The sequence below is a fragment of the Eutrigla gurnardus genome (assembly GCF_963514095.1).
Source record: "Eutrigla gurnardus genome assembly, chromosome: 23".
NCBI lineage: Eukaryota > Metazoa > Chordata > Actinopteri > Perciformes > Triglidae > Eutrigla > Eutrigla gurnardus.
In genome coordinates this window covers 6575598-6588582 of record NC_139934.1, presented here as the reverse complement: position 1 = coordinate 6588582, position 12985 = coordinate 6575598, and the positions used below count along the sequence as shown (strand labels likewise).

The following is a 12985-nucleotide window of genomic DNA, read 5'->3' as shown; positions in this document are numbered from 1 at the left end:
CACTAACTGTGTTCCTGTCATTTTCACTTCAAGTCATTGAGTGTGATTCTTTTATGAGGATTTAAATATTGAGAATAAACTCCCACCAATTGTGCAGAGCTATTTATTATTTTGTGTGAAGTTATGATGCAAAAACGTCATCATAAAAGGAGTTTATAATGTAGTTTTAAATGGGGGAAAAAAGGTGTTATTTGAATGAAATTAAATGAATTAAGCTTGGTCAGCTAAGCACAGCTGGAAACATGAGTTTACAAATTTTATTCAAATGTAAAATGCTTAAGAAACATTTAAATATGTAACACATTTAAATACACAATTTGCACACAAAAAAAATGCAGTTTGATGTGAAATTTAGTTTGATTTTTTTTTTTTTTTTAAACAGAGCTTTTGTGAGTCCTCGGTGGTAGTAATGCTTGTGGGAGAGTTGACCACTAGTGCCAGTTGATTGGCTCTTTGACCCCCACTGTCCCAGCCCCCACGCTGTCTTTCCCTTCCGTGCTGCAGTAGAAGACCGTGGGGTTGGATCCGTGTCCAAACGAGCCCCATGATTGGTGGAAAGGCAACACAGTGGCGGGCTCTCTTTGATTCGAGGCGCCATCCTCCATATTGGCGACCACGTGAGAGTTTGAAGCGGCGATGTTGCTATATGTCACCACGCCGCCGGGATCTAGGGCACCTGCATTGCTGGGATTGATGTTGTTGCCGTTGGTTACAGAGTTGAGGACACCGTTGGCGGCGGTTCTGTTGCCTGACGTCCCAGCGGAGGGAAAGGTCAGAGCCGCTGCCCGGGCCGGGAGCATGAGGTTGGCGGGCCGACTCAGGGCCAGACGCTGGGTGAGGAGCTGGTGCTGCAGCCGCCTGTCGGTCCAGTCCTCCTGAGGCTGCCGGTGGATCTTCATGTGAGCGTTGCGGGACTTGATCTTGTAGAACATCCTGGAGGAGAGGCGAGAGGAAAGACTGGTTTGGAAAAAAACCATCCCGTTGGCTAGCCCTGAAGCACAACACTAACATATCGGCGCTACTCACTTGCCACACAGCTTGCAGGGGAAGAAGCTGGCCAATGAGGGCACGGGAACCGCCTCCACCGGGCCAAACTGACGGTCCACGCGCTGACAGATGGGCGTTATCTGCGAGAAAAGGACCACTTATAAGCAAATGTGCTGTTGAGCTGCATTCCACACCAGGTAAACATCTAAATTTAACTGATTAAACAAGACTCACACGTACATTTTCTTGCACTCTGCTCTATAATTAATCTTAGTCAGAGATCCAGAAGCATGACATCACAGGAATAGATGGACAACGAAAGAAAGAGAAGCTAAAAGCTTCTGGCTCCTCACACTAAATGTTTCTTACACTTTTCTGCTGCTCCATCGCTGCATCCCTCTGCTCCTCCTCCTTCTGTTTATTCTGTTTGTCCTGGAGCCTTTTGCTCAAGTAGTAAAATTCAACACATTGGCACATGGTTTTAGTCCTCACCTGCAACACAAACACACAGTGAAACACACAGAGCACTCCAAACAACCCGACAGTGTAACCTTCCCCATGTGCACCTCAGCTGGAGTCTAAATAAATAAGCCAACGTATTTCTCAACATGTTTGTCACATTAACTTTAACCCGAGGGGACTTTTTTTTTTTCATTCAAAGCACCAGAAATAGGATGTAATTTGTGCACACTTGGTTTCGGCTAAAAAAAAACACATACAGTTGTAGCTTTGTAAGGAATTTCAGATGCTATCCCAGTGTATTTCCTGCTGCCGTGTATCTGAATGTCATCACCGGACCGAGATATGTGTTTTTCTTTACACAAGCATGTAAAGCTGTTTGAGTAGACAAGCCTAAACCTGGATAATCAGCATATATAATCCAAAATGTTCTTTTGCACGGTGAGTCACCAGAAAACCACACCCACTGCACCTTAGGGAAGCGCTCCTTCACCTGTGGTGGACCTAATGCGCCACTCAAAATAGGTTGTTTTTCCATCTAAAAAAATGTAAAAGGACGCAGCGTGAGCACGTGCGATGCATGAGTAGTTATACCATTTTCTGTATGAGCGACAGGTCTTTTCCGTAAGTTGCCAGAGCTGCACTGAAGAGACTCTTTTCACCGTCTGTCCATAGATCACTACCTTTAGTGAGAGAGAGAGAGGGGAGGGAGGAGTGAAATCGCACACGTTACGGAAACACTGTTGAATTTGCTTCGGAGAGACAAACAACCCGGAGTCATTCAATAGCTGGAGGGGAAACATCAGGGAGTTAACTCATCCAAACAGCTGCCTAGTGAAGCTGTTGTTGGTGTTTAGCAGTACCCCCCGTCTGCAGGAATACACCCACCTGTGAGCGCTAAACAATGTCTACTCTGTACTTTACATGGCTCTCGGAGGATTTAAATGCACCGAAGAAACAAGAGAGTTTGCATGTGATGTAAGTGGCGGGAGGTGTGGCCTTCCACAAAGGCTTCTATTGTACATAAAGTACAGTGGGGATGGTGGACTCATTTTCACATGCATATAACTGCTGTTGCAGAGAAACATCAGGTGATAATTCAGCTTTAAAGAACAAGGGGGTCAAAGGTTACCAGAGTAGTGGTAGTCTCCTGTCGGCAAGGGCTGCGAGAAGAGCAGCATCTCCAGTGTGGCCTGCACAGGAGAAGGGGGGGTGGGGGGCACAGAACAGACAGATGAGGCATGCAATGGCTTCTGGGAATAAACTGGATGTGGATGAGTGAGACAGGAAGGAAGACAGGTAATGAGCAGGTGAGACGCATGGAGGCGAGTTAACGGTGTGTTAATATAACTTAATAAAACCTACCATTGTGTTGCCCTGACAGTAGTGCAGGCAGTGCAGGGTCAGCTCTGTGTTACTGCCCCCTCCTGGTATGCAGCTGGAACTACACATGGACAACAGCCTCTCCACTGCACACACACACCATCAAATTACCAAATTATCAAACTCATTGTGCAGTTAATCCTTCAAAGCTGAGTCTGTTCTGAAAGTTTTATACCTTCGTCGTGAAAGTCGCCGCTCTCCTCCAGCGTGTCCAACGGTTTCCAGAGCAACTGTTGCCGAGGGGATTCCTCCACCGGTGACCCTTCCCAATCCCCAACGCACGGAGGGAGCTCTGCCTGGAAATCATGACCCACGTTGACATACCTGGAGAGAAGGAGGTGGGAAGTGAAAAAGTAATACGATGGATCTTCTTGAGACACCATTGCTTAATAAGGTGATTCACAAATTTTACTTACGGCAACACAACACACTCGTCATCCTCCGCTTCCTCCTCTCTGTGGCTGAGAGGAGAGATGGAGGAGTGGAGTCCCGCCCCCCTACGACGCGGATTGAGGAGCGGTCGAGGAGTGTACCAGCCCCTCCTCTGACCTCTGCTGGAGTGAAGGAAGCTGGGAAATGGAGTTCCGGTGTAGATTGGAGAGGCTTGTTTCTGTAGGAGCACAAGGGGAAACTTCAATATCATTGAAAGACAAAAAAACATAATGTAGCAACTACAGAAAAAAAATATATTCTCAGCCAATCAATCTGATTATTATCCATTTAATTTTTGTGCATCAACTACATAGCAAAGGTCAAAGGTGAATAACAACGTTTCTCATTCTCATCTATCTTGTTTTTACATTTTAAACATTCAACAGAATGTTCCTTTACCGACCAGTAAAGAGAAAGCTAAAAGAATCCACAGTCCATATTTGCTTATTATCACTAAGTAGTTATTGGGCAACATTTTGCAGGGCTGAAATTATGCATGAATCAACTGAAGGTTTTCTTAAATGTAGCAACGTGACCTCTTTGACCTCACTGGTCCAGCATGAACACTGAACTGCTATGTTTCTTGTCCCACACTCATCAAAGAGGAAACACGAGCACATTTCACCAAAATGCAGAACTGATTTCTTGTCATTTGCTCAAATTGTTTCCTGTGGTGAAAAAAAAAAAAAAAACATCAAACGAGTGCCATACTGTACCTGTAGCTGTGATTGCTCCTGAGCGATTGGCCCATTTTTCACTGTCTGGCCCAGAATGTGAGGGGCCATCTTTTCTGTTGGCCCACGTTGTCTGGGAGGGTGACACGGACGAGAGGGAGGGTTGACGGAGGGATGGAGGGATGGGGAGTGGGAGGAGAGGAACGCCGTTTCTGGAGGGTGAACATGGGAAGCTGGAAAACATAAGAGAGCAGACAAAATATAGCAGAAACGTATCTGATATCTGTGCAGACAGGAAAAGCGTCACTGACCAAATCTGATTCTGATCTCGAAACACGATTCAATTCTTGTGAAAAACCCACATATGAACTCAAAGCACACTTATACTGGACGGCGTGTGAAAATGTGATGTTTTATTATTATTATATTTATTTCATTTTCATTGTTTGGCTGTATTTTCCTGCATTGTTGTGTTTTAATTGCATTGTTAATGCACTATTTAAATACATTTAAGTTAAGTTAGTGAGTGAAAATGTAATTTGCATAATGGAAATGGGAAATGTCACAAGCTCACTTACGAAAACCCACAAGTCCCGTAAATTTACATGATTTAAATGATTTCATGTTGAAGTACTTTTCAGGGGGGAGGGGGGAGGTTTCATTCAGAAAAAAAAAAAACCCTTACCTGTGATGTTATCACCGTGAGAAGGTCTCAGGTCCACGTTGGGGTCGCCCGCTATCTGTGAAAACCCGTGCGACAGCAGAGGAAACTTCCATATGGTCCCGGACGAATGGAGGGACGGGAGAGACTGAAGGTGTGAAGCGAAAAACTGGAGCGCGCCAAGCGACTCCCCCCCCTGGGACGCCGAATGTCCGGTGGGCCCGAATGCACCGGGAGAGTCCATTTTGGAGGGGGAGTGGGAAGGAGGGGGTAAAGGTGTGGGAGGAGGACTGAGAACTGAAGACATGATGTGAGACGACGCGGGAGGAGAGGGGAAGGATGGGAGAGACGGGTGAGCGGGGGAGGAGGAGGGAGGCAGGTAGGAGTCCCAGCTCTGTCCGGAGGAATCTCCGCCAGGAATCAGAGCGAATCTTCTCTTCCGCTGGGAGAGGAAGGCCTCGGAGAAGGAGTCCAGCTTCTGGGTGTACGCCCGGCTGCTGACCCCGAGAGGCGACCTCTGCGGGAGGCACCCCGAGGTCAGGACGATGGTGTTTTCCGTCGATCTGCCCTCCCCCGTCTGACTCGAGGGGGAGCCACTGAGCCAGGGTTGAAGCTGGTCCTCACCCGAGCCACAGCTGGACCCGTAATCCTCCTCCCTTCCCAAATAGTCGTAGGAGGTCGTCTGCTTGGCGAAGTGGCTAACGTTAGCCTCGCCGTTGTAAACCGCTTCGCCTTGGGCGTAATCGTTATAGTTCGCTCTGACTTTACGCACTTCCTCGCAATTCACGGAGTAAAAAACATCGTTGGCGTTGCCGTAGCAATCATCCTTTCTGTAAAAATCCTCCGTGATGCTTCCATAGCTCTCCCCGTCCTCCCAAACCTCCTCCTTTTTGACGCCACCGTACCAAGTGTCCGAAAAGTGGCTTTCCAACCCGCTCGCTCCGTCAAGATGGCCTCCCAAGTTAGTGTCAGCATCCAGGCCGCCGCCGCCGCCGCTGCTCGCCCTCCGTCCCCCGGAGGAGGCGCTAGAAGTCAGGAAGGAGTTTGGGGATTCTTCTCCTCGGCCTCCGTATTGCTCCGGCGGCTCCAGGGCGGGCTGCGAGGACGATAATCCCACCTGGTGGCCCTGGAGGCCGGGCAGCGTGATGTGGAAGGACGGGTGGTGGCGATGGCGGTGGAGGCCGAGGAAGGGCTGGGCGGGTGGAGCGTCGTCCATGATGGCTCGCCTGCTGTAGCTAGAGTGCCTACAGAGACACAAACACAGGGTGAGTATCAGCAGTATTTAACAGCTGTGACCTAGTATCATGAAGTATAAGTACACTATATGATGTCGTTATTAAATGCTCGGCAGAATTAAGATCAGGCAACAAAACTGTGCTTTGTAATAAAGTGATCCCGCCATTTTCTTTTCTTTTTTACAAACGATTAGCATCCGTTAGCTTGCTTTCCTGTTGAGCATTTATTTCTACAAAATCACACCTCAACCGAAAGCCATTTGCTCGCTTCAGATTAAACAGATAAAAAGACGGCTGACGGACAGGAAACATCGGCGATGACGGCGGGGGAAAGAAAGCGCTTCTGTTCCCATGTGCGACTCTGTTAGCTTGTTAGAAATTCACTTCACATCGAGTGGCGTCGAATCTCGGAGCCTTTGTTGGTTTTTCTGTCTATCTTGAAACCACATGCTGCCCTAAATAGGACGGCGAGTGAGTCAGAAAGAGAAGACGAGATGAAGAGAATTCACTGTTAACGTTTTCAGGCTTGTTGTTTTTTGTGTTGTTTTTTTTTTTTTTTTTGTTACCAGTGTTTGCCGCTTAATTTCCCTCACGCACATGTTCCGTTCACGTTTCTGGATCCTGGTGGTGGTTGTTGTCTTCATCGTTGTCTCGGCTTTCATATTCACTCTTTTATATTTCCCCCTTCAGATTTTCAGCCTCTCACCAACTTCTTCCTATCTGTCTCTCGCTCTCTCTCTCTCTCTCTCCGCTATGTATCCTTTGACAACTCTCTCTCTCTCTCTCTCTCTCTCTCTCTCTCTCTCTCTCTCTCTCTCTCACACACACACATAATCTTTCGCTTATATCTAAAGCAAAAGGACACATACGTGCACACTCAATTTACGCACTGAAAAGCACGTACACACACACAATACACTTTCATACACACACACTTGCAGGTGTCAGAGGGGACCAGCAAGTAGTGATGTTGCCTCTCTGCCTATTCGTCGTCGTGGTAACCACATCCTGAGGAAACAAACGCTGACGGATCTCCCTCCTTTCAGCTATCTTTATCTCCCCCCCCCCCCCCCCCTCTCCACCGCTCGCTGTCTCGTTCCATCTCTCTTGTCCTGCCTTTCTTCGTCTGTCTTCCACTCACTTTTTTTTTTTTTTTTATCTCTCTGCATGCTTTCCCCAGCCTTTGTGCACTTTTTTATATACATCTAAGTTCTTTTCTGGCGTCCCGCTGCCTTTGTGCCCCTCCTTTTTTTGTAGTTCCACTTCTGTAGTTCCTTTACTTCATTTGAAGAATTGAGTTGAAGGATGCATATAAAACAACATTCAATCAGCAGTTGAAAGAAACTTTCTACACATTTTGACATTCTTACCCAACTATTTTATAGACTGTGTGTGTGTGTGTGTGTTTGTGTGTGTGTGTGTGAGCAGAAGTGGTAGCGTATAGATGTTTACCAGATGTAGATTCTATGGCTGAGTCAGCTGACAGGAAGTGAGAGAGAATGAAACAGGAAGAAAGAAGCGACAAACGATGAGGTTCAGGGAACCCTCTCAACACCCTGCAGCCCCACCTACTAACCCTCCCACCCACTCACCCACCACACACACGCGCACACACACACACACAGCGTGCACCTTCAGCATGCCCATTTTCCTACCTTTGTTTGTTTGTGTGTGTGTGTGTGTGTGTGTGTGTGTGTCAGGGGTCGTGTTTGAGGTTAAGTGTGAATGTGTGTGTAGGTGTTTTAAAGTTATATAACACAACAAAGGTAGGAAACAGCTTATGGGCATGTTGCAGGTGCAGGCTGTGTGTGTGTGTGTGTGTGTGTGTGTGTGTGTGTGTGTGTGTGATCATGTTAATGCTGAGGTCACTTATACACTGTGACTATCTCATAGCTGGAAACCTCAGCATTAACATTGACAGTAGATGTGGTTCCGACTCAACGCGTCTGACACGACGACCTCAACATTAGCATGCCAGATAACTTCAACATGCTATCCAGATATCGTATCGTTTCCCGACATTAAACGGGAAGGATTCAGCGATTTATACACGATGATAAGAAATCAAACCCAATCAATTGCACGTTCTTGCACAGCTTAGTTGCAACCAAACTGTAAGTGTCTGTGTCTCCCGTACACATTTGCATAACCTTGAGAAACAGCCCAACGATCAGAAATGTGTGAATGGAAGGATGTGAGCGGATGGAAGAGGAGTGCGCACGGGGGAGACGCTTTTCTGGTTTTCTCTCAAATTCACCATAAAAAGGCTGCGGGAGCAGAGGAGGGGGAACGAGAGAAGCACTTCTGGACTTTTTTTAATGTCTTCCGTCACCGAGAGAAAAAAAAAAGAAGTGACGACTGGCGGGAAGAGAGTAACTGAATGGACGAGGGACGGATGGAGCCGCCATTGTGCATCACGAAAACACGAAAAACAAGTAAAGTAAAGTTAGCATCGTGGACTATCACCGACTCTTTCCCACTGCGATGACATTGTTGGGATCGAGGATCAGCATTTCAGCGTCTCATGTGTTAAAAATAAAGAGGTTGGAAATATTTGCAGCGTATTCTACTTTTAACGCCTTTCATGTGCTTACAAAGCAATCAAAGCCCATCTTAAATAAATCAAATGCTACACTTCTAAAGAGTGCTGCAGGTTGCTTTTATGCCTCCGCCACCTAAAACCATCAGTAAACCATAAAAAGATCAGCATCTGCGGCACAGTGCACCATTTGTTTTGTGTTTTAAAATATGAGGCTCCACGCTGGATATCAATTCAGAGGGGGAAATTTCACATGATGGACTTTTATTTATTCTTATATTCAAGATTTGGGTATGCGTGCCTGATTCTGAAAACATAAAGGTCACAAGGTCAACAGAAGGTGAACTGAGAGAATTAATCAGCACATTTTAATGGAAATATACACTGTTGCCCATAGAGTTGGAATATTCTGTTTTCAGACACAATCCTCTGCTTATTCCTATTTAAATGCATCACTTTTGACCAGATGCAATGATTTACATTATGTGTCACAATCACCCAGGTGAAATTAATTCATGCATAACATTTGTTTGGTGCTATAAAAGATAAGACATTTGCAAATTATTCCAACTTCGTGGGCGAGCCTGTAGATACAGAATGACAGTGATATTAAACTAATTATGGATTTTTGATGCACAGTGTGTCATAAATTACAGTTTCCCTAAACGTGATACTGTAAATTTTGAACGTCATAATCCTGATGAGTCGTTAAACAGCCAGTATTTATAAGTGGCAATAGTGTCATTAAATATGCATTTCTGTGTTATTATAACAGATTACAGTCGATTTATTATCCGGATTTAAAAAAACACTTGTTTCAGTGATGAAAGTTACAACAAATGTATCGACCAACGCAATTATTAGTTTATTTATATATTCATCATATTTATATTATTTCTATTATTATTATTGTTATTATTATTATTATTAAATGTGGAATGACAGAAAGACAAAACCCTCAAAACGTACAAAAGTACAGTTAAGCGTCGTCGGCCACTACACCAAGGGGTTTGAAAAATAATAATATTAATAACAATTATGTTATCATTATTAAATTGATGTGGTTATTTATTATATTATATATTTACGTAGTAGCATTATTATCATATTATCATTTATTTTTATTTTGCGTCATCCGTCTTTTGTTAATGTCTGACAAAAAAACAAAACAATATTCTTTACAATACCATAAAATAAAATAAAGGTTTTACTGTTTCACACTTAACCAACAAATGATGAAACTATGTGGGGAAATTACGCTTATTGTGAAAGAGTTCGTCCATCCAAATCGACTGCAGCTCAGCCCAGAAGAATGTCCGAATCCTTTGAAGGATTTGTTTGTTTTGTGTACAGCGGACGCATTCCACTCCACTCCTGAAAACTGGTATGTGGGCAGCGATCAGGCAATAAAATACGCTGCCCTCGTATTCAATAAGATCGACGAGCGGCGAGGATTCACATCTGCCCACAGGCCGCCTGTGATCAGCTGGACGGATTTCATTTTGTCCCACTAAGGATATATGAGCACATCAGCAGATCTATATTTGATTAGAGGTCAGATATTAAAATCAATGATGATAAATTACTTGAAAATGGATTTTAGGTCACACACACGCTTGATGAGTTTGCAAAAACTCCACCATGAAGATACAGTTAGATTGTGGCCTTGCCTGACCCGAACCAGGGGAGCCTTTTCTTGGCTAAGGGGTGAAGGCGGTTCGACCATGGTTCGATGCTTCACCGGCGAATGTGGCCGAAAAGGCGTTATGGCCTAAAAAAATAGCTTTCTGGCCGTCACCCTAAACGCCACAACACATCTCTTTATCATGAAGCATGTTGTAGCCATGGCTATGCAGGAAAAAAGGCCGAAAAATAACCAAATTCAGACCTCGTATCTGGAACAGAACTTTAGTTTGATGCCAGAGATCCACAAAGACTGAAGCCTGTTCTGAGGGGCTGAATCGGGGGTGTTTTGAATACTTTGGGCATCGTGTTATATCGTGATCATCGTACGTCTCTGCAGGCGTCTTCCATTTCCTCACATCACCCCGTCTTCCAGACAGATAGCGTAGAAGTCATCATGTCATCACGCCGCTTATACAGACGAACAGTGTTCTGTTTTGTGTTTTTTTACTTCACAGCGTACAGGGTCGTTGCCCCCGTTCTGTCTGCAGATGTCAAAGGAGGTCACGAGCTCAAAGGAGGTCAAAAAGAGCAACGACAACACAGACTCTTCCTCGAGTGTTTTATCTGCTCCGTTCGAATCCGTGTGGAGAGAATCAACATTAACTGCACAGCTTCCAAGCAATGAAGTTGGGATACACATCTGGAACAGGCTCAATAATAACTAAAGTAAATAGAATCTAAATTAAGGTAGGAGTTCGTTAGGAGTTAGTTTTCTGCAGATAAATGGCTTCTCTGGTTTCATCCCCGGACTTCAAACCACCTGTGGGCCCTTTTGGTTGACGAATCCCCTTCACATCGGGGGGCCAGGTGTAAATACATCGTATCAAAGGTCTGGTGGTTTTTCAGCCTCTCTGTGTAAAGAACACTGTGATGCTACGAGCAACACCGAGGCCTCAGAACAACCTCCAGCAATACGACATCCTTTCAATACAGAGACTCATCAATGTGACGTTTTTGGAATCAAGAATGCATGATTTGATGCATTTGTGACTTTGAATGGCTTCGACTTTAACTGCATTCATCGACATTTACTAGATTCATTCGGCAGACATTTGAATTCAAAGCCACGTAAAGATGTAATCATTAAACCCATGAAATCCCTGCAAAAATGGAAATATGTGAATTTAAGAGGTTAAGTAAATGATAATGAAAAAGACTTGAGGGGGGCAGGTATGTTTAACTTTTTACTAAGTTTTACTGATGCTAAAGTTGGGTTAAACTTTCTGTAAGTTTTTTGTTATTTTTTAAAGCACCTGCCTCATAGTGTGTTAAACAAAAACAATTAAGCAAAGAGAATAAGAACGCCTTCTTACCTGTTAAGTTGTCATTACAGTGAGAGACGTGTCATGGCCGTGAAGTGATCTGCTGGAAGGTAGAAGACGGGTGTGAGAAAGGGGAGGAGAGAGAGACAGAGAGAGAGAGAGAGAGAAATGTAGCTTCGCCAAAAGATGATCGACCGCTGTCGCTCTTTCAGTCATTCATCCAGTTTGTCATAATGTGTGTGTGTGTGTTACAAGCTGTGTCATAGTGATCTGGAAACATGAGAAAAACACCCTATTGTGCAGGTTCAACCTCTCTCACACACACACGCGCACACACACATACATACACACACACACACACACACACACACACACGTACATACATACATACACTTTCATTTTGAGTGTTTTTTTTTTTCTTCTCCCCTCTCAATCCTCATTTTCTCTTATGTTTCTTTTGGTCTGTTTTTAAAGGGCCACACACACACACAGACACACACACACACACACACACACACACACACACACACACACACACACACACACACACACACAGACCCACTGTCCAGGAACTCTACATTTGCAGACTCGGGAAAAAGTCAATAGGCAGATCAGCAAATATAAAGAGAACGCAAAACAAAACTGCACTTTTCAGGGACTCAGCAATAAACAATAATATATAAATTGAGTTTAATGAGTAAATCTGCTTCCCAAACAAATCAATAAAGTCTCTCTCAAAAAGTAAATGAACCCAACATCTCATTAGCTCTGTTTCCTCTGGTAAAGGGCAGATGACCGCCTCTTTTCATGTTAAAGCTTTGGGCTTGGGGAAAGGTTGTCGTTTGGTGTTAAAGTCCAAGTCAGGTTGCAAGTCTATGTTATATGATTTCAAGTCAAAGTTCAAGTGCTTTCATGGTCATACAGTAAATATACAGTAAACCGCCAGTTAGCTTAGCTTAGCTTAGCACAGAGACTGGAAGTTGTGGGGAAACAACCAGGCTAGCCGTTTACCCCCTGTTTCCAGTCTTAATGCTAAAGTCGACGTTGTCATTAGAAATGTTTCCAAAATGCCAAAATATATCTTTGAAACATGTCCTTAGATTTAGATCTTAGATTTAGACCTTGAAGTTTTGTCCTATTTCCGGAAAAATATACGTTTTTAGTGCATTTTAAGCTGAACGTACCTTGAGTTAGCATCCGAGGTTGGCTAACGGAGAAGCGGTTAGCAGGCGAGGCGGGCGATTGTATCAGGATAAGGACAGAAGGAACCGGAGACGGGAAACAGGGGGAGGGTTTGAGACGAGGACGCAGAGTGAATAAGAAGGTTTTTGTACAGAAAAATTACTGGACAGGACACAGCCAGGCTAGCTATTTAGCGTTGTTATGCTAGGCTAAGCTAGCCAGCTCGTGGCTACAGCCTTTCAGCTCCCATCTAACGTTCAACAAGTTAAAAATGTTACTCCAAATAGTCCAAAAAAGATTAGTTCTTTCATGTTCTGCTTCATTTAATCTTGAGAACTTGTTCTGAAACACGACCTTGAGTCAAGACGTTAGTTATTTCAGTTTTGTGCTTTTATTTTCACGTTTAAAGGTGCTGCGTGGAGGATATTGTTTGTACGTTTGAAATCAGTGAATACAGGAAAACACACAAACTCCTTAAAGCCTCC

At 44.4% G+C, this 12985-nt stretch overlaps 1 protein-coding gene across 5 annotated transcripts; it reads right to left on the bottom strand.

Annotated features, from left to right (window-relative positions):
• Positions 1 to 243: 243 nt before the first annotated feature.
• On the bottom strand, positions 244 to 11485 carry LOC311008797 (uncharacterized protein). 5 transcript variants are annotated; one of them, XM_084002693.1, is made up of 11 exons: positions 11370 to 11485; positions 4621 to 5840; positions 3978 to 4168; positions 3246 to 3439; positions 3005 to 3153; positions 2812 to 2915; positions 2579 to 2639; positions 2041 to 2129; positions 1357 to 1479; positions 1027 to 1127; positions 244 to 933 (listed from the first exon to the last, which is right to left on the bottom strand). In XM_084002693.1, exons 2-11 carry the CDS (start codon positions 5810 to 5812, stop codon positions 432 to 434), a joined length of 2706 nt encoding a protein of 901 aa, XP_083858819.1. In that variant the 5' UTR covers positions 5813 to 5840; positions 11370 to 11485; the 3' UTR covers positions 244 to 431. The 5 variants fall into 5 exon arrangements, with proteins under 5 accessions (XP_083858819.1, XP_083858816.1, XP_083858818.1 ...); XM_084002690.1 differs by lacking the exon at positions 11370 to 11485 and adding an exon at positions 6429 to 6773; XM_084002692.1 differs by lacking the exon at positions 11370 to 11485 and adding an exon at positions 6398 to 6772.
• Positions 11486 to 12985: the final 1500 nt, after the last annotated feature.

Coding starts and splice junctions, on each gene's coding strand:
- LOC311008797 (XM_084002689.1), bottom strand. CDS start 6,143: ATGTTTCCTGTCCGTCAGCCGTCTTTTTATCTGTTTAATCTGAAGCGA. Junction 4,169..4,620: donor TCACGGTGATAACATCACAG/GTAAGGGTTTTT, acceptor TATGTTTTCCAG/CTTCCCATGTTCACCCTCCA. Junction 1,128..1,356: donor CGATGGAGCAGCAGAAAAGT/GTAAGAAACATT, acceptor CTTTTCTCGCAG/ATAACGCCCATCTGTCAGCG.